A 26,669-nucleotide genomic window follows, 5' to 3' on the forward strand; every position below is an offset into this window, starting at 1 on the left:
CCGCGGGCAGGAGTCGGGCCAGGGGTCTGCTCAGGGCTGCTGAGGGATCTGGCCCGAGAAGACCCTCGGAGGCCTCTCCTGCGGCCCCGCGCCCACGCTCAGACCTCTCTGCGGGCCCGCCGGGGCCACGAGGCGGACAGCGTCGGAGGAGTAGCCCGGGCGGACCTTGACCTGGACTCCGACCCGGACCAGGGCTGGGAGGGAGAGGCGGGGCGGGAGGCGGGATGGCGCATGCGCCCGGCGCGGCTCAGCCCAGCCCCCAGGCCGCCGCGGCCCTTGACCTTGCCCCTGCCACGCTCCGCGCACGCGCAGGCCGCACAGGCCGTGGCTGGGCCCATGGCGTCCGAGCGGCTCCCGAACCGGCCGGCCTGCCTCCTCGTGGCCAGCGGCGCCGCCGAAGGTGAGACTCGAGAGGGCGGGGCGGGCGGGGCGGGCGGGGCCGGGGGCCGTCTGCCGCGAGTGCTTCCGCCCGGGCCGAACCTCTGTGGAGACGAGAACCGGGGATGACGGCCCGCCGCGGGTCTGGTCAGTACGCCGGACCGCCGCCCTGGGGGAGCCGGGGAGGCGGGGCGGCGAGGGCAGTGGTGTCTCCTCCCCGCACCCTCTCCGCTGCCCGCCGGCCCGGCACACGGCCCGGAGGACGAGGGTTGGGGAGGGACGAGTCCGGTGGGCTCGCGGGCGCCGTGGCTGGTGGGGCCCGGTTCTCCGCCAAGGCCTCCGGGTGCTCAGGGTCAGCAGGGGAGGAACGAGCCGGTGAGGGTGGCTGGCGCACTTCCTGGGTCCTCCCCTTGCTGCCTCCATCGCAGAGGAGTGATGAGCCCAAAGTCGAATGGCGGGGAGGTGGAGAACCAGGGTTGGGACCCAGGATCCGACTCTGGAGTCTGTCCCCGTCTTGACTTCTGTAGCTGCCCAAGTGGGCGAGGGAGTGAGGACCGCGGGTCATGGGGTCACAGTGTGCTGAGCCCCAGGGCCCCTGAGCTGTCCCCAGAATGAGGGATGGAGGAACTGAGGGACGCCCCCCGCCCCCGCATGGGGAGTTCAAGGGTGAGCTATCGAGAGTGGGGTTCAGTCCTGAAGACGTAGGTGGCTGGTCGGAGTGGGGTAAGGGTGAGGAGGGGCCGCACTGGCTTGGCTGTGCCACGGGGAAGGGGTGCTGAGGACATGGGGTGGGACACAGCTCTGACAAGGCTCCTGCGCTCTGTGGGCAGGACGAGCAGGCCCTCCAGAGTCCCTTCAGGGGACCCTGGGGCGGGGCAGGTCGGGGTGGGAGGGCTGGAGGAACTGGGCAGAACTGGGGAGACCATCTTTGCCCTATTTGTGGACTCTTTACGATGAATGTGTATTAATTTGTAAGAGTGAATAAAGGTGAAGGCGAGGTTTCGGGATTGGGTCCCTCGATTAAATAAAGGTGGAGGGATGCAGATCAAGTCCCTTTAGAAGCAGGCGTCTCTGGTGGGCCTCAGCTCCCAGCAGCCGGGAGCCTTCGGACTGGGCATGCGCAGAAGAGGCTGCACGCAGCCCCGGGGCCGGGACGGTAGGCAGGACCCGGGAATTCGGTGAGAAAAGGAGCCAGCGTCCCCCGGCCTGTGCAGAGGAGACCAGACGCACCGCGCTTCCTGCTGACACCTGCTGCGGCCCCACCTCCACGGGCACAGGCCTCGCTCACTGCTGCTGCTCTGTGGCTGCCTTCGGGGGTGGGGCTGGTGCTCAGCCCGTGTGGTTCGGTGCGTAGACAAGCAGAGTGTCAGGGAACCTCATGCGTGGGTTTGCCTTCTGGAAAGGACTTTAGTGGTCAGGCTGGGGAGACAGCCCCCCGAGGGGGGCCGGGGGGCTAGGGCTGCTACCCCAGCCATGTGAGGGGTGGGCCCCGGGGGGAGGTGGGGCTAGGGGCTGCTCCCCAGAGTGGTCCGGGGCCGGGAGGAGCCCTGCACCCACCGGGCCGCATCTCCTCGCAGGCGTGTCGGCCCAGTCCTTCCTCCACTGCTTCACGCTGGCCAGCGCCGCCTTCAATCTGCAGGTGGCCACCCCCGGGGTAAGTCCAGCCACCCTTTTCTCCAGGAGAGCGTTTCACGCCCCGGGAGGAGCCGGGAGCCAGCTTGGGCTGAGGGCCCAGGACCCCAGAGGCACCATCTAGTTCTCTTCCCCATTTTCTGAGACCTTTGGTCACGTGTGAGTGAGGGTGGCACAGACCTACCATTGGGAGGACTTCTCGGCCCTCGATAGTGTGGAACTCAGGGTCACAGAAGTGACCCATCAGGTGTTTCTCACTGCACTAAGGGTCACCCCTGAGGTGGGTAGGACACTTGCTTCCACTTTATAAGCAGGAGACTGAGGCCACCCAGGGGCAGGAGGGGGTTTAGTGTGGCGAGGCTTGCTGAGGGGCTGGGCGGTCGGGTCCCTTTGTCCCGAGGGACTGCTGTCAGTCCCAGCCCTTGTCAGCATTTTCTTGAGCCAATAGCGGGGCGTCTCATGCTGGGCTCCTGCAGGGGAAGACCATGGACTTCGTGGACGTGAACGAGAGCAACGCGCGCTGGGTGCAGGACTTCCGCCTCAAGGCCTACGCCAGCCCCGCCAAGCTCGAGTCCATCGATGGTGCGGGGCCTTGGGGGTCTGGGTGGGGGGGTGGTTCCAGCTGGGGTCATGGCCCCAAAGTGCTCGCTCACTCTGTTCCTGGAGCATCCAGGGGCTTGTCACGAAGCACTGTGGCCATCCAGGGCCGTGTCCGGTCCTGCGTCCTGTGGCCAGAGTTCTCCAGCTCGGTCTGGGGGAGGGAGTTGGCAGGCACACAGAGGTGGTTTGTGGGCCTCGGGAGCCTTAGCCCACATGGGGATAAGTGACACAATCCTTGTGACACGGTGGCTGGCAGGAGCAGAGAGGAGCTGGGCTGGTGGCCGTGTAGGGCCTGGTCCCAGCTGGCGACCTCGCTGCCTGTGACTGACGGGGCTGTGGTCTCCTGCCAGGTGCCCGGTACCACGCCCTCCTGATTCCCAGCTGTCCTGGGGCTCTGGCTGACCTGGCCAGCAGCGGGTCCCTGGCTCGCATCCTGCAGCACTTCCGCTCCGAGAGCAGTAGGTGGCCCCCGGGACTGGGGTTGGGGCGTGTACGCAGATTCGCGGGGAGTGGGGCTCCACCTACAGGGAGGAGAGGCGGGGAGATGCCCAGTGAGGGGCGTGGGAGGTGATGGCCATGGACTGCGGGGTTCAGGTTTTGTTGCTGGAGATGCCAGGCCATTTCAGGAGCCAGATAGGGTAGGTGTGAAGAGCCATGATTCTGACCAGTGAGCAGACAAGTTTAGTCAGCATGTGTACACACACACGCGCGCGCGCGCACACACACACGCACACACACTCGGGAGGGGCATCCCTTCCCCATGCCTCCTTCCCCGACTTTGTGCGCATCAGGCCGCTGCCCCTGTGGCCCCTCTGCCTGGCTCATGGCTGGGGATGCTAACCCCCCCAGACGGGCAGGCAGGATGCTGGCTTTGTTCCCGGTGGGGTTTGGGCTCGGAGGCCCGTGGGGTGGGGCGGCTGGGAGGACTTCTGCTCTGTGGAGACATGGCGCACTGCCCTGGCCTGGCATTGGCGGTGATGGGCAAGTCGCTGCGATGGGGCTGGGATGCTCGTTAGGGCCCAAGAGGCAAACCCAGGGGCTCCACACAGCGTCCTTTGTTCGTGGGAATGGGGCCTCCTCTCCCCAGGCAGCGATTGTCTGAGCCGCCTCGGCCGTGGGAACTCACTCATGCCAGGCTGCCCTGAGAGGGAGGCTCGGAGCCAGGGGCCTGCGGGGCAAGAGGAGGGCCGGGGTGCCTCCCCCTGCTGCATTCGGAGGCGGGGGGCTCCCAGGCGGGCTGCCCCGCGGTGCCTAGAGGCCAAGTCGGGGCCTGGAGCCGGGTGGGTGGTTCTGCGGGGCAGAGGGTGGCAGCGCTCCGGTGTGACAGGTGCACCTGGCACCCGCCTTCCTCCTTGTTGTACCTGTTTCTTGGCCACGAGAACGGCTTGAGGGGATCTGGGCTCTAAACAAATCCTAGTTCTGAGTTGTGTCTGGGGAGGGGAGCCAGGGGAGTGGGCGTGTTGGCAGGGGCCTGGGCGGCTTCCAGCGTCTCACGCTGGCCTTGACCCTGCTTCCAGAGCCCATCTGTGCTGTGGGCCACGGCGTTGCCGCCCTCTGCTGTGCCACCAATGAGGACAGGTCCTGGGTGTTCCAAGGCTATAGCGTCACGGGGGTGAGTGCGCTGCAGGGGTGCTGGACTGTGGATGGGGATGGAAGATGTGCACACGCATCTGAGAGCAGGGGGACTGGCTGGGGGCCTGCTGGGGGGCCCAGGGTCCCCTCCGGTGGTGGCAGCAGTCGTTTGCCCAGTTGGGGCTCTTGGTTACCAGCACGGGGCAGGGGGTGGGGAGCAGGGGTCCTTCGGGGCCTTGTTTCGTGCCTGTTGAGTGTGTCACTCCTTTCGGGTCCAGGAAGCGGTGCCGCCACTTGGGCAGAGGGCCTGGCTGGACGTGGAGCCAGAGTCCGGGTCCTGGGGCAGGTCTGGGGGGGTCTGCCCGGCGAGGACTGAGGCCTAGGCGCGGGGGCTGCACGGGGCCGGCCTGGCCGGTGGCTGGGAGAGGACAGGAGGAGAGGGGCAGGGGCTCTCCTCTGGGGGGGACCTCAGTCACCACCCCTCGCGTGGCTCTGTGCTCGACCCCCAGCCCTGCTGCTCGTTGAAGGGCTCTGCCCTGAGGTCACCTGCCCGGCTCATTCTGGTCACCCGTGTGCCCCGATGCTGGGCGAGGCGGTGACAGGCAGCTTCCGCCCCACGGTGGCCTTGTCACCTCAGGCCACCCCACGGCGGGAGAGCCTCAGCCCCGGCCCCTGCTGCGGGCCCCTCCACCCTCAGCAGCCCCCACGTGGCGGGCGTGGCCCCCTGAGCCTGGGTGCCCTTCCCCCGCAGCCTTCCGTGTACGAGCTCGTCCGGGCGCCCGGCTTCGCCCACCTGCCCCTGGTTGTGGAGGACTTCGTGAAGGACGCGGGGGCCTGCTTCAGTGGTGAGTGGGGGCCCTGGCTAGGCCCGCCTGCTGGGGCTGAGTGTCCCAAGGACCTGGGGGGCCAGCCCTTGACCACGAGTCCCCGGCCCGGGAGGGCAGGTGCGGGAGCGTCTCGGGAGCCGGCCCAGCACGCGGCCTGAGGCCTGGGCCCCCGGGGGTCTCCTGCAGCCAGCGAGCCCGACGCCGTGCACGTGGTGCTGGACCGCCACCTGGTCACTGGCCAGAACGCCGGCTCCACCGTCCCGGCCGTGCAGAACCTGCTCTTCCTCTGCGGCAGCCGGTGAGGGGCTTGGCCTGGGTGGCGGGTGGGACGCTGCCTTGTGACCGGCCCCTTTGCCTTGACCCGGCCTCCGTCCCACAGGAAGTGAGGTGGCCCCGAGCTGAGCCCGCCAGCGGATGCCGCCACCTCCAGATGTCCCGGGTGTCCCCAGAGGCAGCTGGACTCTCAGGCCTCCGGGGACCCCGCCTCCACGACACCCCGGCCTGGCTTGCTGGGGGCTCTGAGAATCCTCCCTGAGGGGTGAAGGCTCTGGGGGAGGGGCTGAGCCCCCAGCCCTGCAGAGTCTCCTCAGGGAGGGGTGGGGAGCGCCAAGGGGCCCGCTGGCGGCCGGCTGGTCCTGGAGCATTCTGAGTGCCCCACAGAGGGTCAGCTGTGGGTCCGGGCTGGGGTCTTGGCTCCCCTGCCCGTCCCTGTTCACCCTGGCGGGGGGAGCAGAGGCTGAGCCCTTCTGGAAGCTGGGTGCCTGCCGGCTGGGATCCCAGGGTCCCGCTTCTGTGCTGAGGCTCCTCCCAGGCCTCCCTGCGGGCTCCCCAGGCCTTTGGGCGCTGGGGGGGGGCTGGGTGGGGAGGGCCCCGCTGGCTGGTGCTGAAGAACCTGCTCTCACCCTAACCCTTGCCTAGTGCACGGTTTCAAACGTGATGGCGACCCCACGTTAAGGCCGGGATGGACCTTGGGGTGGTTGCTGCAGTGTCACCGCGTCCCTTCTGATGTTGAGAGAAACACTTAATTGTGGATACAACACACGGCCCTGCCCAGGTGGCCTCGGGTCCTGACGGCCGAGCCTGGTTTTGCAGCTGCTCTGCCTGTTTCAAGGTGGACGTGACGGAGCCGAGTTCCACTTGGAAGGAGGCCTTGAGTGTGGCTGGCTGGGCTGGGTTGGCAGGGGCGGCGACAGTCCTGGGGATGCCAGGTGGCTGTCCGGCCAGCCGAGTCCCAGTGCAGCCTGGTCGCGCTCCAGCTTCCCCAGGGCACCTGTCCTGGCCTGCGGCCCTCGGCTGGGGCCTCCTGGAGCTGCTCTGGCCCCGTGTGTGTCACCATCCTTGTCTCAGCCTGACTAGCTCTGCCGCATCCAACCCCTCAGAACAAAGGAGGAGGAAGCGGGGCGCCCCGAGTCGGAGGCGATGCTCCCCGTGTCAGGGCCCCTGCCGCCTGCTGGCCTGCTGTGTGCACACGTGGGGCCTGGGCAGCCCCATCGGTCATCCCGTGTTTGCAGTCCTCACATCACGGAGTCACGGACATCTCTGGACAAAAAGCTTTTTTCAAATGATGACGCCTTCTGACTGTGCAGACCAAGACCCAGGCGGGCTCTGCGGGGGCCCCTCCACAGCCCTGCTCCCTGGTGGCTGGTGCTGAGTCTGCCCCACTGGCTGCTCCTGGGTATGCCAGGTCCAGGGCACTGGGGTGGCCACTGGGTGGGTGCAGGTGCCTGTGCCCCCGGGGGTTCCCCACATGCCGGGGGTGTTTAAAATAGACCCTGAGGTTTATCCAAGAGAAAGAAAGACCCTACAACTCCACAAAAACAATGCGTGAACATCCGTGGTGTTTTTCGCGATAAGTTGTAGCTTCCATAAAAGGAGCATTCTTACTACTGAACAATATTAATGTCCATGTGGTGGACCCTTGGAAACGTCATGCTCAGCAAAGGAAACCAGACAGATACGAAAAATCCAAAAATTCAGAGTGGATCAGTCATTTGTGGCTGGGAATGGGGGCAGATCGGGGGACAAGCATGTTCTAAGGTGCTGGCTACACAGGGTTGTACCTGTGAGCAGGTGGGCTTTATGTCTGTCACTGGCATCCACGGTCTCCATCCTGAGGCCCCAGGCCAGGCAAGATGGTGAGCTGAGACCTCCACGTCCTCCTAGGACACAGCCCTTTGATCAGCTCAGGGGGAGGGGGCTGCAGGAAGCCTTAGCCCCCTGACCCGACCTGGCCAGGCAGCTGGGGGGCTGGGGGCGAGAAGCCCTGCCCACCTCAGCAGGTCCCTGTGCTGTGGCACCCACCCCCACCGAACCCAAGACCACCCCCTCAGCACCAGGATGGGTGGGGCAGCCTGGGCAGGCTAGGTGGCCTGAGGGGTGTGGCCCAGGGTGGCGCCTGTCCCCTGAGCCCTGCCTGCTCAGCACTGCCCCTGCCTTTGGGGAGGGTGGCAGCTGCAGAACCACAAGCCCCAGCCACCTGCTCCAACCCCAGCAGACGGGGGTTCTGGGAGCGCCACTCGCAGGGAGCCATGGGGAACAAGCCCGGCCCAGCAGGGGCCCCCAGGGCAGGGGTGGGGGGCACAGGGGCTCCCCGTTGACCCTCAGCCAGACCCAGGGCAGCATCCCACAGGCCTGTCCTGACACCTGGCTCCACTGGCGCAGACCTGGAGGGCCAGCCGGGGCCCCTTGCACCCACCTCTTGCCCCCAGGCAGTCTCACCCAGACCCTGCATCGTCCCCCCCCCCCACCCCACCGCTTCACTGATCCAGGAACAGAGGCTGGTCCCAGGGGAGAGGAAGGGGCTGCCCTGTGGACCACCCATCACCGCCCCCCACCAACCCCTTCCCAGTGCGGCACACCTGTCGCTTGAAAAGTCCAGAGGGTGCGAGTAAAGTGTCTTCACAAGCTATGCCCTGCCTCTGCTCGGGGTTTGAGGATTGGAAGCCCTGCTCAGCGCACGCTACGCTACGCTGTCCCCACAAGGTGGCGCCATCGCCCCACAGGAACCCGGGGCCTGTGGAAGGTCCCGGCTGTGCCTCCGCCCCAGGGCAGCGTGGAGAGGCTCAGGGGCACAGGGGCCGTCCCGACAGCAGGAGGCGCTGACGCAGAGGCTCCTCTCTGTGGGCCCGGCCCCCGCACAGCTCCAGAGGGCCCCTGGCACCCTCCCACCCAACTCCGCAAGCACAGCCTGCAAGCCCCGGGGCCGTCGGGCTCCACACACAGAGGAAGTGCTCAGGCGGCTCCCCGCCTTCTGTGTCAAGGCTCCCAGAAGCAGGCGAGGGGCTGTCACCCCTGCCTGGAGGCCCCCAGGGGGCTCTTGACCCAACCATGCCTCCATCGGGCCAGGCTGCAGCCGGCGGAGGGGAAAGGAGGCACACACGGGAACGAAAAGTGACGCCTTTAATGCGCTGAGCAGAATTTTACATAAAATCGGAAATCTGTGATTCATCCCCGCTCCGATTAGTAAAAAAATCCAAGATTCGTCGCAATGCATGTGCAATTAGGCCCCAATTCAAAGTCGGCGGCATATCTGCGGTCCAGCCTCAGGTGCCAAGCTATTTTCCGTTCTCCGCGCTGAACATTCGTTCCTAGAGATGGGCGGTGTTGGGCGGTGTGTGAGCCGGTGCGCCGTCCCCTCCCCGTGTCCCCCTCCCCTCCCCCCCCCCACCCCGCCAGGCCCCACCCCACCCCGACCGTAACCCTGGTAACCCTGGGCTCTCACCGTCAGCATCCGCTCCAGCTTCACAGCGTCTGCAGCGAACCTGCGGATCCCGTCTGAGAGCTTCTCCACGGCCATGCGGTCCTCGTTGTGCAGCCAGCGGAAGGCCTTCTCGTCCAGGTGGACCTTCTCCAGGTCACTGGCCTGGGCTGGGGGAGGGCACGCACCGGGGCCTTGGGCTCAGAGCCGCCCTAAGGCCCCTGCCTGGCGCCGCCCCCATGGCAGGTGGGCTGGACAGCAGGTGAATGCAGGCTGGCCCTGCGGCTCTAGGCTCCACACCCTCAGGTGACGGAGGCACCGGTGTCCCCATGGGGGCCTTGAGTGGGGCGGGGGGGCTTCTTACCTGCCTTGACCGAGAGCGTGGGCGCCAGCTTGCTGTGGTCCTTGAGCAGCTCCCCCAGGAGCTGGGGTGAGATGGTGAGGAAGTCGCAGCCCGCCAGGGCCTTGATCTCGCCCGTGTTGCGGAAGGAGGCGCCCATGACGACGGTCTCGTAGCCGAACTTCTTGTAATAGTTGTAGATCTTGGTGACGCTCTTCACTCCTGGGGGGACATGCCCGGAGCTGCCACGCCCGCCGCCGGGAGCTGACGGCGCAGCACTCCTCCGCCCCCGCCTCCGAGTGCTACTCACCGGGGTCCTCCAGGGGCTCAAAGGACTTCTTGTCCGTGTTGGCCACGTGCCAGTCGAGGATGCGGCCCACGAAGGGGGAGATGAGTGTCACCCCCGCCTCGGCGCAGGCCACGGCCTGGGCGAAGGAGAAGAGCAGCGTCATGTTGCAGTGGACGCCGTGCTGCTCCTCCAGCTGCCTGTGGGGGGGGGAGGGCGGCATGAGCAGCGGGCACACAGCGAGAAACGCTCACGATTCAGCAACTGAAAAGGCAGGAACAGGGTCGCCCCACCCTCGTTAAGAACAACTCTGGGGGCTTCCCTGGTGGTGCAGTGGTTAAGAATCCGCCTGCCAACGGAAGGGACACGGGTTCGAGCCCTGGTCTGGGAAGATCCCACATGCCGCGGAGCAACTAAGCCCGTGTGCCACAACTACTGAGCCCGCGTGCCACAACTACTGAAGCTCATGAGCCTAGAGCCTGTGCTTGTCTACAAGAGAAGCCACTGCAATGAGAAGCCCGTGCACCACAAAAAAGAGTAGCCCCCGCTCGCCACAACCAGAGACAGCCCACGCGCAACTAAGACCCAATTCAGCCAAAAATAAATAAAATAATTCAAAAACAAAACAAAACGAAAAACCCTCCAAAAAACTCTGGAGGAACTTCCCTGGTGGTCCAGTGGGTAAGACTCCACGCTCCCAATGCAGGGGGCCCAGGTTCGATCCCTGGTTGGGAAACTAGATCCTGCGCGCACGCTTCAACTAAGAAGTCCGCAGGCCTCAACAAAGACCCAGAATAGCCAAAAATAAATAGATATTTAAAAACAAAAATGTGTGGAGTTGGAATTAGTTCGTTTTACTAAAAAAAAAAAAAAACAACTCTGGAACATTCACCAGGGCTCTCTCTGGCTAGTGAGTTGTGGGTGACCAGAACTTCCTTCATCAAACCGGCAATTCAAAACAGGGACAAAGGTGAGAGGTTCCCTGAGAGCCACAGACCCGGTCCCTCACCTCGTCACAGAATCAGCTCCGACTGCAGCGCCATCCTGCCTCGGTCCCACCCAGAGCCCGCGGCCTCCCGGCCCCACTGCTCCCCCTCGCCCTTCTGGGCCACCCTGCAGAAAGTCAGTCACCCACGTGACGTCCTGGGGTCGACCGTGAGAACAGGGCCCCGGCCCCACTCTGCAACAGCTGTGTCCCTGTCCCAACGGACAGCTCCAGAGGCACCTCTGCTGCCTGGCCGCAGGAAGGTGGTCACGAAGTGCAGCTGAGGGGGCACAGGGCAGCCTCGATGGCCGACACCATGGCCACAGCACCAGCAAGCCCGCCCTCCAGTGTGCGCCCACCAGAGGCGGCACCAAAGCTCGAGCACACGTGCTCACAGCAGCACTACCCTCGACAGCGCCAAAGGCAGGACAACCACACGTCCCTTGAAGGATGGACTCAGAAAATGCAGTGTATACACACGAGCGAACAAAAGCTTTAAGAGGAATGCAGCCCCAACACACGCACGGCACATGTGAACCTTGAACACATGCCCAGCAAGGGAAGCCAGACACAAAGGCCACGTACTGCGCGATTCCATCACGCGGAAGAGTCCAGAACAGGCGCGTCCAGAGGCAGAAGGTTGCAGGAGTGGAACAGTAACACAGGGACCCCGCTGGTGCACAAGGGGCGCTCCCAGGACAGCCGAGCATGGCCCTGCGGGGGGTGGGGGGGCGGGGGGGGGAGCGGCGCCAGAGCAGCTCCCTGTCTGCACCTGCTTCTACCTCCTCTGCCCTGAGCACGGCTGCTGGGAAACGACTTATGTTCTGTACACGGAAGACGACATGAGGACAACGTGTGGCATCGCACGGGGCCTGCTCCCCGAGGCCCACCCGGGACGGGCAGAGTCCCCACCAGCTCCCTCCTCACGGGGACACTTACTTTCCAGCCTGGATTCCTTCCCAGGTGGACGACAGCTTTATCAGAATCCGGTCCTTGCTGATCCCAGCCTCCTTGTACAGGTCGATGAGGCGCTGGGCGCGGGCCACCATAGCATCCTTATCGAAGGAGAGCCTGCGGGGGCAGGGCCGTGACAGGGGCACCTGGCAGCCAGCCAGGGGTGCGTGGCGTGCCCGGCTCGGAGCAGCTTAGCAGGACTGATATTCGAGCAGGGGCCGGAGGCAAGCAGCTCACGGGGAGCAGCGGCCACGGCAGCACCTGGGCGCCACGTGGGGAGCCACGGACTGAAAAGCAGCTGCTGCCCTCGGCCCACGTCACCTGTCAGCCCTGCGTCCTTACCTTGCATCCACTTCTGTGGATACGCGGCCTGGAATTTTCTTCAGTATTTCTGCTCCAAACAGCACAAAAAGTTTATCAGTAGCATTTGTAATCTGTTCCTCTTGTGATCTGAAATTCCAGGGAAAAAATTAGGTTAGAAGCTTGTTAGATTTAAATGCACAGGATTCTACAAAACAAATTCTGTTATTCATTTCCCAAATTCTTTTCCCTCCATCTTTTTTCTTAAAATAATTTTTTTTAATTGTGGCAAAACACACATAGCATAAAACTTACCATCTTAACCTTTTTTTTTTTTTAACTTTGGCCATGCCACACAGCTTGCAGGATCTCAGTTCCCCGACCAGGGACTGAACCTGGGCCACGGCAGTGAGACTGCAGAGTCCTAACCACTAGGCCACCAGGGAACTCCCCCCATCTTAACCATTTTTTTTTTTAAATGAGATTTGTTGGTTGTTTTTTTTTTTAAATTAATTAATTTATTTTTTGGCTGTGTTGGGTCTCTCTGTTGCTGTGCGCCGGCTTTCTCTAGTTGTGGCGAGCGAGGGCTACTCTTCGTTGTGGTGTGTGGGCTTCTCATTGCAGTGGCTTCTCCTGTTGCGGAGCACGGGCTCTAGGCGTGCGGGATCAGTAGTTGTGGCTTGCAGGCTCTAGAGCACAGGCTCAGTAGTTGTGGCACACGGGCTTAGTGGCTCCACGGCATGTGGGATCTTCCAGGACCAGGGCTTGAACCCGTGTCCCCTGCACTGGCAGGCGGATTCTCAACCACTGCGCCACCAAGGAAGCCCTATCTTAACCATTTTTAAGTGACTAGTTAGGGGCATACTGTGGTGCAACCATCCCTGCCTTCCATTCTCCACGTTTTCATCCTCCCAAACTGAACCCCTTCATCTTTGGGGACTTGAACAAAACAGTCTTTCCAACCTCTTTGAAGCTACCTGGGCAGATGAGTAAGGTACATGATGCTGTTCCAAAACGGACCAGAAAGATCTCCAGCCCGCGTGTCACGGGCTGGACACGGGAGCAGGGCCAGTCTGGTGATCACTAAGGGCACCAACTTGTCACCAATTCCAGGAATACCAAGAAGGGACAGGGAAGCAGCCAGGATGGGCAGGGGGGGCAGGGGGTGGCAGGGCGGCCCAGTGCACGGAGCAGCCGTCACACACACACCTGCACACCGCCTGACCTCAGCACACAGGAGCGCCAGAAAGGGACAGGCCAGCCCAGCGTGGCTCCTGCCAGGGGCCACTGACCCCTGCAGGCTCACTCTCAGCTGGGCAGTATCGCCCGGATGAAAACTTAAAATGACATCCAGCAAAGGCCAATCTGCGGAGAGGAGAGCCAGTCTGTGGTCGCTGGCAGAGGAGGCTCCAGGGAACCTTCTAGGAGGTGCAGAGGCTCCAGGACTGGGTTGTGACTGTGGCTGCACCAGCGCATAAACTGACCAGAATGAATCGGACGGTGCACTTAATGAATCTCACTCCAGCAGAACTGCTCAAACATAACAAAACGCCAGAAAGCAGGTCCACGGTCGCCAGGGCTGGGGAGACGGACTGCAAAAGCGGGGAGGGACTTCTGGGGTGGTGTCTACACGTTCCTGCAAATAAAACTCAACGAACTGTACGCGCACAATGGGTATTGCCTGCTACGTGTAAATAACACGTCGGCTATTTCTTTCCTGACAAAAAGAAACAGGAAAGCAGAGAGCATTCCCTCCCTGAGTCTAAGACAGCTGACAACTAAACTCAGGGAGGGAGGGAAGCGACCAGACCAGCTGAGGGCTGCTGCCCGGACCCACACTCACCCGCCCAGCCTCCGGCCGTGGGCGACGGCCTCCTCCACCAGCTCCTGGTAGGCGGGCATCTGCGCCGCGGCTAGGATCAGGGACGGGTTGGTGGTGGCATCCTGGGGCTTGTACTCGTCGATGGCTAGGGAAATAATTGTGGAAAGCGGGGAAGTAAGTGGAGTGCTCGCTTCCAGCCAGCAACCCGAGCCAACCCCTGTAAGCCCTAAACATGTAAACAGAGTCCAGCATGTCTTCTGAGCCAGGGTGTGGCCGCACTTCACACGGAAGGCTGGCCAAGAAGCAGCTGCGTGCACAATGAGAAAGTGACAAGAGACTAAAGCCAGGGAAGCAGATGTGCCGAGGGCCCAGGGCCGCCCAGCGCCGGAGCAAGAAGGGAGGTGGCCGCCCGACAGCGTGGGCACCCAGGTCTGTATTCTCCTTTAACACACTAGCACCTTCTTGGTAACCAGGCCAGGAAGTCCAAGGAGTCTTGCGGCCCAGGCTCACGGGGTAGCACAGAGCTCAGGTTCACCAACCTCAGCTTCCAGGATTAGCTGGTTCAGTAAGCTGATTGGGCAAGTTAGAATTGTCAGAGTATCCTCTGATGACAAAACTACAGAGATGGAGAACGGGAACAGGGAAGGGGGGCGGCTCTCAGGGCCGAGGGAGGTCTCTGTGGCCGGGGAACAGCCGTGTCCTACCCGTCCTGGTGGCTACAAGAACCTATGCACTATAAAACCGCCACAGAGCATGCCCCCTCCTCTGTGCAGGTGGAAACCGGTGGACACGGAGCCGGCCTGAAGCCTGTTCACGGTGTCATGCTAGTGCCAAGTTCCTGCTTCTGATGTCACACCACGGCCACACAAAACGTCACCACAGGGGGACAATGGGTGAAGGATTCATGGGACTCTATGGGCTAATTTTGCAACTTCCTAAAAGTCTATAATTATTTCAAAATGACAAGTTAAGAAAAAGTACTCTGGAGCAGAACTTACACAGATGTGTTAAAACCCAGAGTAATGCACTGAAACTGGTGCCTTTCATCATATAAAATTATACCTTGATAAAGCTGACTTTTAGCAAAATTAAAAACAAAACCAAGGGGGCTTCCCTGTTGGCGCAGTGGTTAAGAATCTGCCTGCCAATGCAGGGGACACGGGTTCGAGCCCTGGTCCGGGAAGATCCCACATGCCATGGAGCAACTAAGCCTGTGCGCCACAACTACTGGGCCTGCGCTCTAGAGCCGGTGAGCCACAACTACTGAGCCCGTGTGCCACAACTACTGAAGCCTGCGTGCCTAGAGCCCGTGCTCTGCAATAAGAGAAGCCACCGCGATGAGAAGCCTGTGCACCGCAACCAAGAATAGCCCCCGCTCACCGCAACTAGAGAAAGACCGCGTGCAGCAACGAAGACCCAACGCAGCCAAAAATAAATAAATTTATTTAAAAAAAAAACAAACAAAACCAAGACCTATCTGGGGTCAACAGATGGACTTCAGACTCCACGGACCCTTAAACTGAACGCAAAACCGGGTGTGGGGCATCATTCTGGGAAGAGCATCCACAGCTTTGATTGTATTTTCAAAGAGGCCCACGACTCCCCGAAGGTAAGAACCTTCAGTTCATAAAGTGACCACAAACCAAATTTACAGGGGCTTCCCTGGTGGTCCAGTGGTTAAGACTCTGTACTTCCAATGTAGGAGGCCGTGGGTTCGATCCCTGGTCGGGGAACTAAGATCCCACATGCCAGGCGACACAGCCAAAAAATAAAAATAAAACCAAAAAACCCACAAATTTACAACTATGTAAGATTTATGGATATACATTATCAACAAATGTATTTTTTAATAAAGTTCTTAACATTCACTTAGAAATCCTTTTTTAAAAAAATTAATTAATTTATTTATTTTTGGCTGTGTTGGGTCTTTGTTGCGGTGTGCGGGCTTCTCATTGCGGTGGCTTCTCTTGTTGCGGAGCACGGGCTCTAGGCGTGTGGGCTTCAGTAGTTGTGGCGTAGGGACTTAGTTGCTCCGCAGCACGTGGGATCTTCCCGGACCAGAGCTCGGAACCCGTGTCCCCTGCACTGGCAGGCGGATTCTTAACCACTGCACCACCAGGGAAGCCCTCACTTAGAAATCTTAAATGTCAGCACTTGGGTTTAGATATTTCTAAAAAGAAAGAGGGAAATAAAAAAAAAAAGCAAGCATTCCTCAGGACCCCTCCCGCCTTGTTGGCCCTACACTGACAGAAGGTGTAACAAGACCAGCCATCCTGCGGCTGCTGCCTGGTGAGACCCGACAGGAAACAATACAGACCAGGGCTTTGTCAACTCACAAAAACGGGAAATATTCCATGCTAAGAAGGTGCAGAAATACATGCAGCCACTTTTCCAGCACCCTCTATCCTAGTGATGTCATTGCCAGAGGCCTGGATCAGGGAGGCAGGGAGGGGGTAGAAAGAAGACCGTGGCCTCCCGGGTGAGCAGGAGCTGGAATCTCCCAGGGCCCCCAGCTCTGACCAGGCGGGGACCTTCTGGCAGATGGTTTAAAGTACAGGTTGGACTCAAGCCGATCACTGTTTCCAGCTTTTATACTGAAGCAGCTAAACATGCTTACTCACTCTCCTAGGCTCTGCTAGATAAAGACTTACTCTTACCAAAGAGGAATTAAAACCTGTTTCTCAAGTCACCATGAGAAAGCAGAAAAGAGAGGAAGTCCCTTCCGTAATGTGTGCCCCACAGCACTCATACCCAGAGAATTTCATGATTTTCCTGAAAATCTTAATTGTTCACAGCCTAACAGAATGGAGGTTCACCTAGTCTGTGTTTCCACTGCAGAGGGAGGAAAAGCTAAGTCCCCCAGCTGCCTCCAAGGAACATGATTCAAAGTCAGGAAAATCTAAATCTGGGACAAGCTTTGCTTTCCTCGGCGCATGGGGTTTTATCCCCGCAGCTCCTTGGCCCAACGTGGTGAACGTCTAACTGGCCTGCACCCGGCCGCAGGCACCAGCGTGCTCAGCTGTCCCCTGGGTAGGGGTGGAAAGTGTGTGCAACACGAGGTTTCAAAAGCAGGTGGTGTCATTCGCAGTTTCTGGTCTTTCTGGGCCCAGAACTAACTCATGTTCCTGCTCAGCGGTCAACATTCGCGCAACAAAACTACCCCGTGTAACCACAAACGGTCCGCAGCTCCAAGGCGGACCTGGAGTCTCTCCCCAAATCAAAGCATTTGGACACTGTCCCCTGACGCACTGGCGGCTCACGGCGGGCTCCCGCGAGCTACCAGCAGCGCGGAGGGGACGGCGGCCCCGGGCCGAAGGCGAAGGGGGGCCGAGCATGGGCGCCGAGGGCGGGGAGCGAGGGAGAAGGCGGGCGGGAAACGCGGGGACGGAGAGCGAAGAGGGGTCGGGGCACCGGGAACAGGGGGCCGGGGGCGGGGGACGAAAGAGAAGGGGTACCGGGAATGGGGGGGCGAAGGAGGGAGCCGGGGTGAAGAGGGCGGGAGGCGAGGGAGAAGGGAGCGGAGGGACCGGGTAAGAGGCGCCGAGGCGAACCGGGGCCGACTTCGCGGCCAGGGAGGCCTGGTGGCCCGGCCCGCCCCCGCCCCTCACTTGCACGCTCGCTCCCCCTGCACCTCGCCCCGCCGCCCCTCACCCCGGGGCCGGCCGGCGCTCGGCGCGCACGAAGCCCCTCTCTTGGAGCTCGGGGCCAGCGCAGCCTCACCGTGAAAGTCGCCCGTGTCGGCCACCACGGTGGTGAACTGCTTGAGCTGGTCCAGCGCGCTCTCCATCCTCTGCCGCTTCACCGGGGACCCGGACATGGCGAGCGGCGGCGGGAGCGGACGGCCCACAATGCCCCGCGGGCCCTGCCCGCGTGCGCGGCCAATCCAAGCGCGGCGCGGGAGGGCGGGCCTGCGCGCCGGCGCCCGGGCGAGGCCCCGCCCCCGAGACGGCGCCCCGCCCCCCGGAGCAGTACCTGATCTGTGCGGCTGAGGTCTCCCGGGAGATGCGCCTCTGGGGCGGTGCCTCCGGAGAGATACGTCCCCCCGGGGCGATGTGTCCCCAGGGCGGCGCCCCCGGAGCGACGAGTCCCGCCGGGAGAAGCTTCCCGGAGACGGTGCCCCGCCCCCGGGGCGGTGCCCTCAGAGCGTTGGTTTCCCCCGGAGGGATGCGGCCCCCCGCAGCTGTGACCCTGAAGTGATGCCCCCTTCCAGTGATTCACCCCTCCAGTGATGCGCCCCTCGGGGCAGTGATACCCGGAGTGATGCGCCCCCCTGAAGCGGTGCCCCCCCTGGAGCGAAGCACCCCCTGGGCGGTGCCCCCCCGCCCCCCGCGAGGAGTTAAGGCTGAGGGTTAAGCGGAGTCACAGGGAGAGCTAGACGCCCCAGACCCTGCATCTGGGCCACGGCCTTAGGGGACCAGGAAAAGGGCCGCTGGGGGTGTGGGCCTGGGTCTGGGTTGCCCCCCCCCCTGTTTCCCAGCCCTCCTGAGGCCTGGGGCGCGGAGGGTGCACGCCCTCCCCTCAGGCCTGGCTGCTCCTCCAAGCCCTCCTAGGTCAACTGGGCCTGGTGCCTGGGGAGGGGCTGGGAGAGGTGAGGTGGCCTGAAATCAGGGCCTGTGGTTTCATTTTCTCCTGCAGATCCAGAGCCCCAGGATGGGCCTTTGATTCTGGGAACCCACATATGGGAATCTGCCCCAGAGAAGTAGTACTAAGTTCAGAAGTGTGAAATAAAATTCACGTTTTATGGCAAGACAAGAAAAATTTAAACATGAAAAATTTTCTCTGCCCTTTGGCCCCCTCTCTCCCCACACTGTGCATTGTGTATCCGCATTATGCATGGACCATCCTCCCCCATAGGCAGAAATACCTGCTCAGGGACTTCCCTGGCTGCGCAGTGGTTAAGAATCCGCCTGCCAATGCAGGGGACACGGGTTCGAGCCCTGGTCTGGGAAGATCCCACATGCCGCAGAGCAACTAAGCCCGTGCACCACAACTACTGAGCCTGCGCTCTAGAGCCCACGAGCTACAACTACTGAGCTTGCGTGTCACAACTCCTGAAGCCTGTGTGCCTAGAGCCCGTGCTCCACAACAAGAGAAGCCACCGCAATGAGAAGCCCGCACATCACAACGAAGAGTAGCCCCTGCTCGCTGCAACTAGAGAAAGCCCGCGTGCAGCAACGAAGACTCAACACAGCCAAGAACAAACAAACAAACAAATAAATAAAAAGAATCCACCTGCCAATGCAGGGGACACCGGGTTCGATCCCTGGTCCGGGAAGACCGACATGCCTCGGAGCAACTAAGCCCATGAGCCACAACTACTGAGCCCGTGTGCCACAACTACTGAGCCTGTGAGCCACAACTACTGAAGCCTGTGTGCCTAGAGCCCGTGCTCCACAACAAGAGAAGCCACTGCAATGAGAAGCCCGCGCAAGGCAAAACGAGGAGTAGCCCCTGCTCACCATAACTAGAGAAAGCCCGTGTGCAGCAACGAAGACCCAACGCAGCCAAAAATTAAATTAATTAATTAATTATTTTTTTTAAAAAAAGAACGAAATACCTGCTCAACCATAATGAGCAACATTCTCCTAGCATCAGCAAGACAACTCCTTAAAAGATAACATTTCTTGGGGCTTCCCTGGTGGCGCAGTGGTTGAGAATCTGCCTGCTAATGCAGGGGACATGGGTTCGAGCCCTGGTCTGGGAAGATCCCACATGCTGCGGAGCGGCTGGGCCCGTGAGCCACAACTGCTGAGCCTGCGCGTCTGGAGCCTGTGCCCCGCAACGGGAGGGGCCGCGATGGTGAGGGGCCCGCGCACCGCGATGAAGAGCGGTCCCCGCACCGCGATGAAGAGTGGCCCCCACTTGCCGTAACTAGAGAAAGCCCTTGCACGAACCGAAGACCCAACACAGCCAAAAATAAATAAATAAAGTAGCTATAAAAAAAAAAAAAAAAAGATAACATTTCTTCTTGACCTTATAAGGGGCCACAATGACACTTAGGTCTGGATCGTGTAAACTGTCGATAATACATCATTTAATATACAGCCCTCTGTCTCAAAAAATTTGTAAAACTGTGCCTGGACTTCTAACAGGTGGAACAGTTCTTGGAGCTGAGGGACTATTCCTGAGGTTATAATCCTCAATTTGGCTCAAATAAAATTTTCCATTTCTTTCTTAGATCAACTGATTAATTTTTCATCAACGGAAGGTGTCCCAAGAGAATTAAGTACGAAATCAGTCATAGGAAATGTAACTGCTGGTCGTTCTGAGATTGCTTGTCTTTCTTTCTGTGAATTGAGTCCTTTGTATAGTCTCGATTAAGTCTTTTGTCAGATGTGTATGTATTGCAGATATTTCCTCCAAGTCTGTGGCTTACCTTTTCATTTTCTTAACAGTGTCTTTGATGAGTCTTACTGTTGCTGAAGTTTAATATATCACTTTTTAATTTTATGGTTAGTGCTTTTTTTTGTATTTTCTCTTAAAAAAAAGTTTTTGTGTACTCCAAAGTGACAAAAATATGTTCCTATGGTTTCTTTTTTTAAATAAATTTATTTATGTATTTATTTATTATTTTTATTTTTTTGGCTGTGTTGGGTCTTTGTTGCTGCGCGTGGGCTTTCCCTAGTTACGGCGAGCGGGGGCTACTTTTCGTTGCGGTGCACGGGCTTCTCGTTGCAGTGGCTTCTCTTGTTGCGGAGCATGGGCTCTAGGAGCACAGGCTTCAGTAGTTGTGGCACTCAGGCTCAGCAGTTGTGGCATGTGGGCTCTAGAGCACAGGCTCAGTAGTTGTGGCGTGCGGGCTTAGCTGCTCTGCGGCATGTGGGATCTTCCCGGACCAGGGCTCGAATCCGTGTCCCCTGCATTGGCAGGCGGATTGTTAACCACTGCGCCACCAGGGAAGTCCCCCTGTGGTTTCTTCTAGAGACGTTTCAGTTTTGGCTTTGATGTTAGGGTCTTTGATGAATCTCAAATTGTTTTTTTCTGTGTTACGAGGTAGATGTCAAGAGTCATTTTTCTCCACCTGTCTTATCACTCGTTGAAAGGACCTTCCTTTCTTCACTAAAATGCAAAAATGGGAAATGCAATTCACAGAAGAAGAGATATTCTAATCATCAGAGAAATGCAAATCAAAACCACAATGAGATGTCTCCATTCTCTCACTTAAATGGTGAAAATTTTAAAAACTGACAATACCAAGTGCTGGTGAGGACGTGGCGCAACTGGAATGAACACACTGCTGTCGGGGATGCAAAATGGCACAAAAAGAACTGTTCGGAAAACAATTGGGTGTTTTCTCATAAAGTTAAGCATGTACTGGGAATTCCCTGGCAGTCCAGTGGTTTGGACTCCACGCTTCCACTGAAGGGGGCACGGGTTTGATCCCTGGTCCTGGTCAGGGAACTAGGATCCCGCAAGCCTCGCGGCGTGGTCAGAAAAAAAAAAAAAAAGTTAAGCATGTGAACCAGTCCTCTCACTCCTCAGAGAAAAACATTTGCACAAAGATTTACACACAGATAATCACAGCAGCTTCACTGATTAAAGGTCCAAACTGGAAACAACCCAAATGTCCATCAGCAGAAGCTCCATGCCAGGGAGCTACCTGACCATGAAAAGTAATGGGCTAGTGACCCCTGCAGCAACTCAGAAAAATCCCACAAGTGTTCTGGTGAGTGAAAGGAGCCAGACACTAAAGATTCCATTTCTGTGAAGTTCAAGGACGGGCTGACTGCTCACGGTGACACCAGTCCCCACAGTGGCTGCCTCAGGGGAGGCCAGAACAGAAGGAGAAGCGTTACCCAGCCGAACTTGGGTCTGCTCGCCTGCTGCGCAGCAAAGCCAATCACCTGACACGGGGTTGTGGTGAAGGAAAATACAGCGTTGATTGCAGGGCTAAGCAAGGAGAACGGGCAGCTCCTGCTCCAAGACCCCAACTCTCCGGAGGCAGGATCAGTGTGTGGATTTTCTTCTGATTGGTTGGTGATGAGGTAACAGGGTGACATTTCAGAAATCTCAGTCATCAACCTTCTGGTTCCAACCAGTCTGGGGTCTACAAGCTTGTGGTCTGCAAGTAAGTCACCATCCACCCGGGTTGCGGGTGTCTTAGTTCCTGAAGAACAACTCAAAGAATTCCATCAGATTGTTGTGAAAATCCCTTGAGGAGGAGCTAAGGTTCAGTTTTATCCTGAACTGACTGTTGTCTTTACTTTTCTTGTTTAGCTGCTTCTCCCTCACTTCCCTAATTAGTAACTGCCTGTCCCTGCTCTTCGAACTCAGGAAGGGCTTGGGAGGCTAGAGCCTTTTTCTACAAACAAGAAATGAGGGACACAGAGGGGCTTTTGTACCCAGGAGGGCCCCGCAGGGTCCTGCTTGGTTTCAGAAGGGGGACCAGGGAGTTTTCTGGGGTGGTGGGAGTGTTCTACAGTCGAGGTTTCGGAGTGAGGCGGGACCACCAGCATCACCTCCCCCTGGGAACTTTCCGAAAAGTCTGTTTTCCAGCCGCCCACAAGGCATTGCTGATTCTGGTGCAGGCCAGGGTCTGAGAACCTCAGCTCTGTATATTTAAAGGGTAGTGGTCACTCAGTGTAGGCAAGGAACAAAACACAACAAAATACAGACCCTCGGAAACAACACCTGCCTGGCATCTACTGGTTCCCAATACAAGACATCCTGGGGTGGAAGTTTGCAAAGATGTGGGGCAGAGTCTGCCGGGCAGTTGCCTGGCAGGGCGTCTCTCCAGGGATCCCTCTCTCTGCCTTTTTCCCACATGGGCCCCACCCAGGGGAGGGGGGAAACGGGAGACTCCAGGAGAAGGCGTGGGCTTGTTTGCCTGCAGGAGGCCCCACCCTGGCTGTGCTCCAGCGGGCACTCACCCCCTTGGCCTCAGCCAGGTCCTCCGCGTGATTCAGATCTCTGTGGGCTGAGAACCTTTGATGGCGGCCCATTTCCCAGAGGCGCAGATGAGTAGCTGGGCCAGGCAGGGGGAGGGGGTCTGGCCAGGCAGGGGCTCCCGGGGCCATGGTCACTTCCAGGCGCTGTGGGACCCGGGCCAGGAGGGAGGTGTTGACGAACCTGGGCCCTGACACCGTGATGACTCAGGGAACACCAGAAGTTCCTTCCAACCTTGTGATGAAATACAATTTATATTTTATGGCAGGACAAGAAAAATTTAAAGATAAAACTATTTTCCACCCGCTTGGGCCTCCTCCCTCCCCTTTAAGGTGTGTTGTGCATCTGCATTAACCAGACCTCCTTAGGAGACCACATTCCTTCTTAATCTTGTAAAGGGTCACCGATGACCCATTACTTGCTTTGTACGCTTTATCCGTGCAGATCTGGGTTGTGTAAACTGTCAACACATCATGTAACCCTTTGTTTCAAAAACTTGAGCCAAAGTTTCAAGTTTCAAGTTTCCAGAGGTCTAACTGTGCTTTGACCTCTAATGGGCGGAATAGTCCTCAGAGCTTTCTGAAAGACTGTGTCCTGGGTTATAATCCTCAGATTGGCTCAAAAAATTTCTTTTTCTATGTCATTCTTAGATTGACTATTGATTAATTTTTTCATTGACACTTACGTGGAGGGCTGTGATGCCCAGGGAACCGCACCCTGGCCGGTGTTTACCATGCACTGAATCAGAGAAGGTGGGATGCATCCGTCTGCAAACCTGAAACGCCTTCCACAGCTCCCCTCATCCTCCCATGATTACCGGCTTTGCCATTAAAACCCCCAAATCACCACCAACACTGCCAGTCACCGGGACGCGTCCCAGGGGCACTGGGAACCTCGCTTCCCACGTATGTTGGCCTCGGGCTGCTCTGTGGGTCCGAACTCTGGCTGGAAGGCCGGCAGTGCCAGGCCTGGACCGAGAGTGTGCCCAGCAGGAGGCCAGGAGCAAGGGGGTGGCCGTGAAGATGGTGAGGAGTGATGGCTGACGTCCCGCTCCACCGACTCCATGACCTTAGGGTGCTGTTGTGGCTCAGGAAGGGGCCTCTGGAGCCCTGGAGAACCCACGGGTGCTGTACCACTGCATGGACACTCTAACGCAAACCCAGATGGTGGCCGCGTGGGGCCAGTGTCAGGTGTAAGCTTGGGGAGACGAGGTACAGCTAAAGCCTCAGGGTCACAGAAGGAGCGAGGTGTGGAGCGAGAGCGGGGGCTGGGGATAAGGGCCTCGGGGGGCCAGCTGGCCGGCTCTGACTGCTCCAGAGGGGGCCCGGTGCCTGGCTCAGCCCCTTCCCAGGTGGTGGAAGGTAGGGATAACCCCAAGGTGCTCTTGCATGGGCTGCAGGAAACCTCCCAGGAGCCTTGGTGCCCCCCAGGGGTCCCCACCCAGGTGCCCACCCCACTGATCCCTGGGAACAGGCCAAGGGTCAGGCTGGGTCAGTGGGCAGGAGGCTGCCCTGGGGAGGTCCAGCCTCACTGTGGCCGTACAGGCCGGCGTGTACAGGGAGGGCTCCAGGACTCCTGTTCCAGCAGCGCCAGGACTGTCCTGTGGCCCAGCCAGGGCCATGGCACCATCCACTGGGAAGCCGGTCGGATGCCTGGAGGCAAAGAGAGGGTGGCAGGGACAAGAGAAGTGGCTGCATGGACGCCAACCAGGAGCACATGGGGCAGAGGCCGTGGGCCTGTGAGTGGTGGGGGCATCAGGGAAGGCCCCCCTGAGAAGCTGGCCTTTGAGCAGATGCCAGGGTCTGGGGGAGAGCCAGGCAGGGCGCTGAGGATGGGACACAGCCAGTGCAATGGCCCTAGGCCAGAGTCGCCACCTGTCGTAAGAACTGTACGAGGTTGAGGTCTGGAGGAGTGGGGGGATCCCAGCCCTCCCTGAAGACTTGTGTCAGGAGCCTGGAGGGCTGGGAGCAGAGGAGGGATAGGACTCAGGTTTTAAAGGATCCCTCTGGTGCTGTGTTGGGAACAGACTTAGGGGCAAGGGTGGAAGCTGGAAGCCGTGAGGGGCCACTGCTCTCCCTGGGGGCAGGGACAGGGACCAGAGGCTGGTCATGATGGGGTGGGTGCACGGTGGGGAGAGGATGTGTTCTAGGCAACCACTGACTGCCTGTTCACCCTGGCCAGGCATGACAGTAACGACTTGCACAACTTATCTTGCAACAGGAAGTCCTGGTAAGGAACGCGGAACTAAAAAGCTACCACCAACCGGAAGACCTCGGGAAAGGTCAAAAGGAGAGAGGAGACTCCAGTCCCCATGTCCTACCACCCTCTCAGAATCCTCCACTCTGGAATCCGTCTTGGCTGAGCATTGGGCATGCCACCAGGAAAGACCCTGAGTCAGAGTGATTGGCCAGAGACAACCTGGAAACTAACCCCATCACCATAAAACCCGAGACTGTGAGCCACGTGGCAGAGCACTCCTCCTGGGCTCCCTCACCCCGTTCCCCCCGCTGCTCTCCACCCGGGCGCCCCTTCCCAATAAAGTCTCTTGCTTTGTTGGCACGCGTGTCTCCCCGGACAATCCATTTCCTAGTGTTAGACAAGAGCCCACTCTCGGGCCCTGGAAGGGGTCCCCCTCCCTGCAACACCAGGACAGCCAGCTGCTGAAGTCCCGCAGGCTGTCGGGGAGGGAGGGCATCAGGTGGGGGCAGGGGTCTCTGGTTTGGGGAGGTCTTGGTGCTGAATGCGAAGCAGCAGGGGGGTTAGTGGTCTGGAGCTCAGGGCGGGGGTTGGGCTGCAGAAACATGTTTGAGGGGCACTGGGTGGGGCATCCGAAGCCAGGAGGCTGGAGGGACCACCCAGGGGTGGGAGGGGGTAGATGGAGAAGGACAGGGTCCAGGGCAAGGTCGGGCCTGGACCTGGGAGGAGCTTCTGGAGAACTGGATGCCCTGGGGTGGGGGAGGGGCACTCCAGAGCCTGGGGTGTGGCCTCCAGTTGGGACCTTAGTGCTGACCTTGCCCAGGGCAGCTGCAGTGGAGGGTGGGAGGGAGAAGGAGGGATGGGGTGGACCCTCGAGGCTTTTGGGGGTCTGCTGTGAAGGGAGCAGGGCTAGTGAGGGCTGGAATCCAGGGCACGCATGCAAGCATGGCCTTTGTCACCAGACAGGACGTCAGGGGTGGTGGGAAGGGCAGCAACCTGGGCAGAGACGGGCAGTGGGCAGACGGCTGTGGCACAGGGGGTGGGGGGTGGCTCTGCAGACCACTCTGCATCCTCAGGGATGTTGCAGGAAGCAAGTCCACCAGCCAAGATGGTCGGGGCGCTGGTGGAGGGGGGACGGGGTGTGGGCCGGCGAGATGGGGCAGACCTGGATGTGGCTGGTGGGTGCAGCCTCCCGTTCCTCCTCCGGCTCTGCCGGGCAGGTGTGGGCGGGCCGGAAGGTGGATTTAACCTCTGGGGTTCAGTGGGGGAAAGGGAGCTGCTCAGGGAGAGGAGGGCCGTGTGGACACAGCGGGTGAGGCGAGAAGGGCAGGTCCTGGGGGAGGGGTCGGGTGGGGGGTTGAGTCAGGTGAGCAAGGGCGGGTGTGGAAGGTGAGTCAGTCAGGCAACGGCAGTAGTAACAACGAAGGAAAGGAACCAGAGCTCAGTTGTCTACGCTGCCTAAGAAATTGTCCTGGAGCAGAGTGGCTTAAAACAGCAAACATTTCTTTTTTCTCGGTTTCTACGGGCCAAGAATACAGGAGCACCGTGATTTCTTAAATATGACACCAAAAACACAGGCAATTAAAAAAAAAAAAAAAAGGTAAGTGGAACTGATCTCAGGTGGCCTCGGCCTGCAGAGGCTTGAAGTGGGATCTCGGTGAGAGTGTGGAGTCCGAACCACTAGACCACGAGGGCCAATGGCCAGTGAAAAGGCCCTGGCTTGTCTGCTTGGTAGAAATGAATTTCCACAAAGAGACAGAAAGTACAGAAAAGTGTGTATTAGGAGGAAAAAGAGTGCGTGTGGATAGACACACGGGCGGGCTGAGAGTGAGAGTCGTGCCCGCGTGGTGGTTTGAATCACTTATATGGGGCATTTCTTCCGGGTTTCCTCTGGTCAGTCATCTCGCTTTGCCTGGCTCTGAGTCTGTATTTGGTTTATCTCAGGCTCCTCCCCGGTGTGCGCATCTCTTAGCCAAGATGGATTCTAGCGCAGAGGCATGTGGGTAGGTTGACACCACCTATTATGGGGTGGCGCCCCCTCCCTTTTTGGTCCCTGAGGAGCCTTTCTGCACGTGTGGAGTCAGGAAGGTCTCCTTGACCTCGAGAATGAGGAATATGTGGTCTTTATCTCTTATCTCTGCCCTGTGTGTTCCGTCTCAGCTCCTCTGAGACAGGACAGGACTCAGCTCCTCTC

The 26,669-nt window shown here is 59.5% G+C and overlaps 4 protein-coding genes across 11 annotated transcripts; 3 read left to right on the forward strand and 1 right to left on the reverse strand.

Moving 5' to 3' along the window:
* The first annotated feature begins 270 nt into the window (after positions 1-270).
* On the forward strand, positions 271-6,985 carry GATD1 (glutamine amidotransferase like class 1 domain containing 1). Of its 7 annotated transcripts, XM_036860490.1 has the most exons (9): positions 289-400; positions 1,438-1,724; positions 1,956-2,032; positions 2,487-2,592; positions 2,961-3,068; positions 4,128-4,222; positions 4,934-5,027; positions 5,196-5,307; positions 5,389-5,525. In XM_036860490.1, the coding sequence occupies exons 4-9, from the start codon at positions 2,496-2,498 to the stop codon at positions 5,393-5,395; spliced, it is 513 nt and encodes a 170-aa protein (XP_036716385.1). In that variant the 5' UTR covers positions 289-400; positions 1,438-1,724; positions 1,956-2,032; positions 2,487-2,495; the 3' UTR covers positions 5,396-5,525. The 7 variants fall into 7 exon arrangements, with proteins under 7 accessions (XP_036716388.1, XP_036716390.1, XP_036716391.1 ...); XM_036860493.1 differs by lacking the exon at positions 1,438-1,724 and having other exon boundaries at positions 271-400; positions 5,389-6,985; XM_036860491.1 differs by lacking the exon at positions 5,389-5,525 and having other exon boundaries at positions 287-400; positions 5,196-5,311.
* A 103-nt stretch (positions 6,986-7,088) lies between these two features.
* On the forward strand, positions 7,089-8,403 carry LOC118899633 (proline-rich protein HaeIII subfamily 1-like). The gene is made up of 3 exons (XM_036861394.1): positions 7,089-7,144; positions 7,245-7,867; positions 7,910-8,403. The coding sequence occupies exons 1-3, from the start codon at positions 7,089-7,091 to the stop codon at positions 8,401-8,403; spliced, it is 1,173 nt and encodes a 390-aa protein (XP_036717289.1).
* TALDO1 (transaldolase 1) lies at positions 8,395-17,272 on the reverse strand. The gene is made up of 8 exons (XM_036860498.1): positions 17,114-17,272; positions 13,415-13,538; positions 11,614-11,721; positions 11,257-11,388; positions 9,357-9,532; positions 9,071-9,268; positions 8,731-8,876; positions 8,395-8,596 (listed from the first exon to the last, which is right to left on the reverse strand). The coding sequence occupies exons 1-8, from the start codon at positions 17,208-17,210 to the stop codon at positions 8,564-8,566; spliced, it is 1,014 nt and encodes a 337-aa protein (XP_036716393.1). The 5' UTR covers positions 17,211-17,272; the 3' UTR covers positions 8,395-8,563.
* Positions 13,545-24,777, forward strand: LOC118899192. 2 transcript variants are annotated; one of them, XR_005020903.1, is made up of 2 exons: positions 13,545-13,822; positions 24,500-24,777. XR_005020903.1 is itself a non-coding variant. In XM_036860499.1 (2 exons), the coding sequence occupies exons 1-2, from the start codon at positions 23,343-23,345 to the stop codon at positions 24,680-24,682; spliced, it is 858 nt and encodes a 285-aa protein (XP_036716394.1). In that variant the 5' UTR covers positions 23,172-23,342; the 3' UTR covers positions 24,683-24,777. The 2 variants fall into 2 exon arrangements, 1 of the variants encoding a protein (XP_036716394.1); XM_036860499.1 differs by lacking the exon at positions 13,545-13,822 and adding an exon at positions 23,172-24,017.
* Positions 24,778-26,669: the final 1,892 nt, after the last annotated feature.

Source organism: Balaenoptera musculus, chromosome 8 (assembly GCF_009873245.2).
Source record: "Balaenoptera musculus isolate JJ_BM4_2016_0621 chromosome 8, mBalMus1.pri.v3, whole genome shotgun sequence".
Taxonomy (NCBI): domain Eukaryota; kingdom Metazoa; phylum Chordata; class Mammalia; order Artiodactyla; family Balaenopteridae; genus Balaenoptera; species Balaenoptera musculus.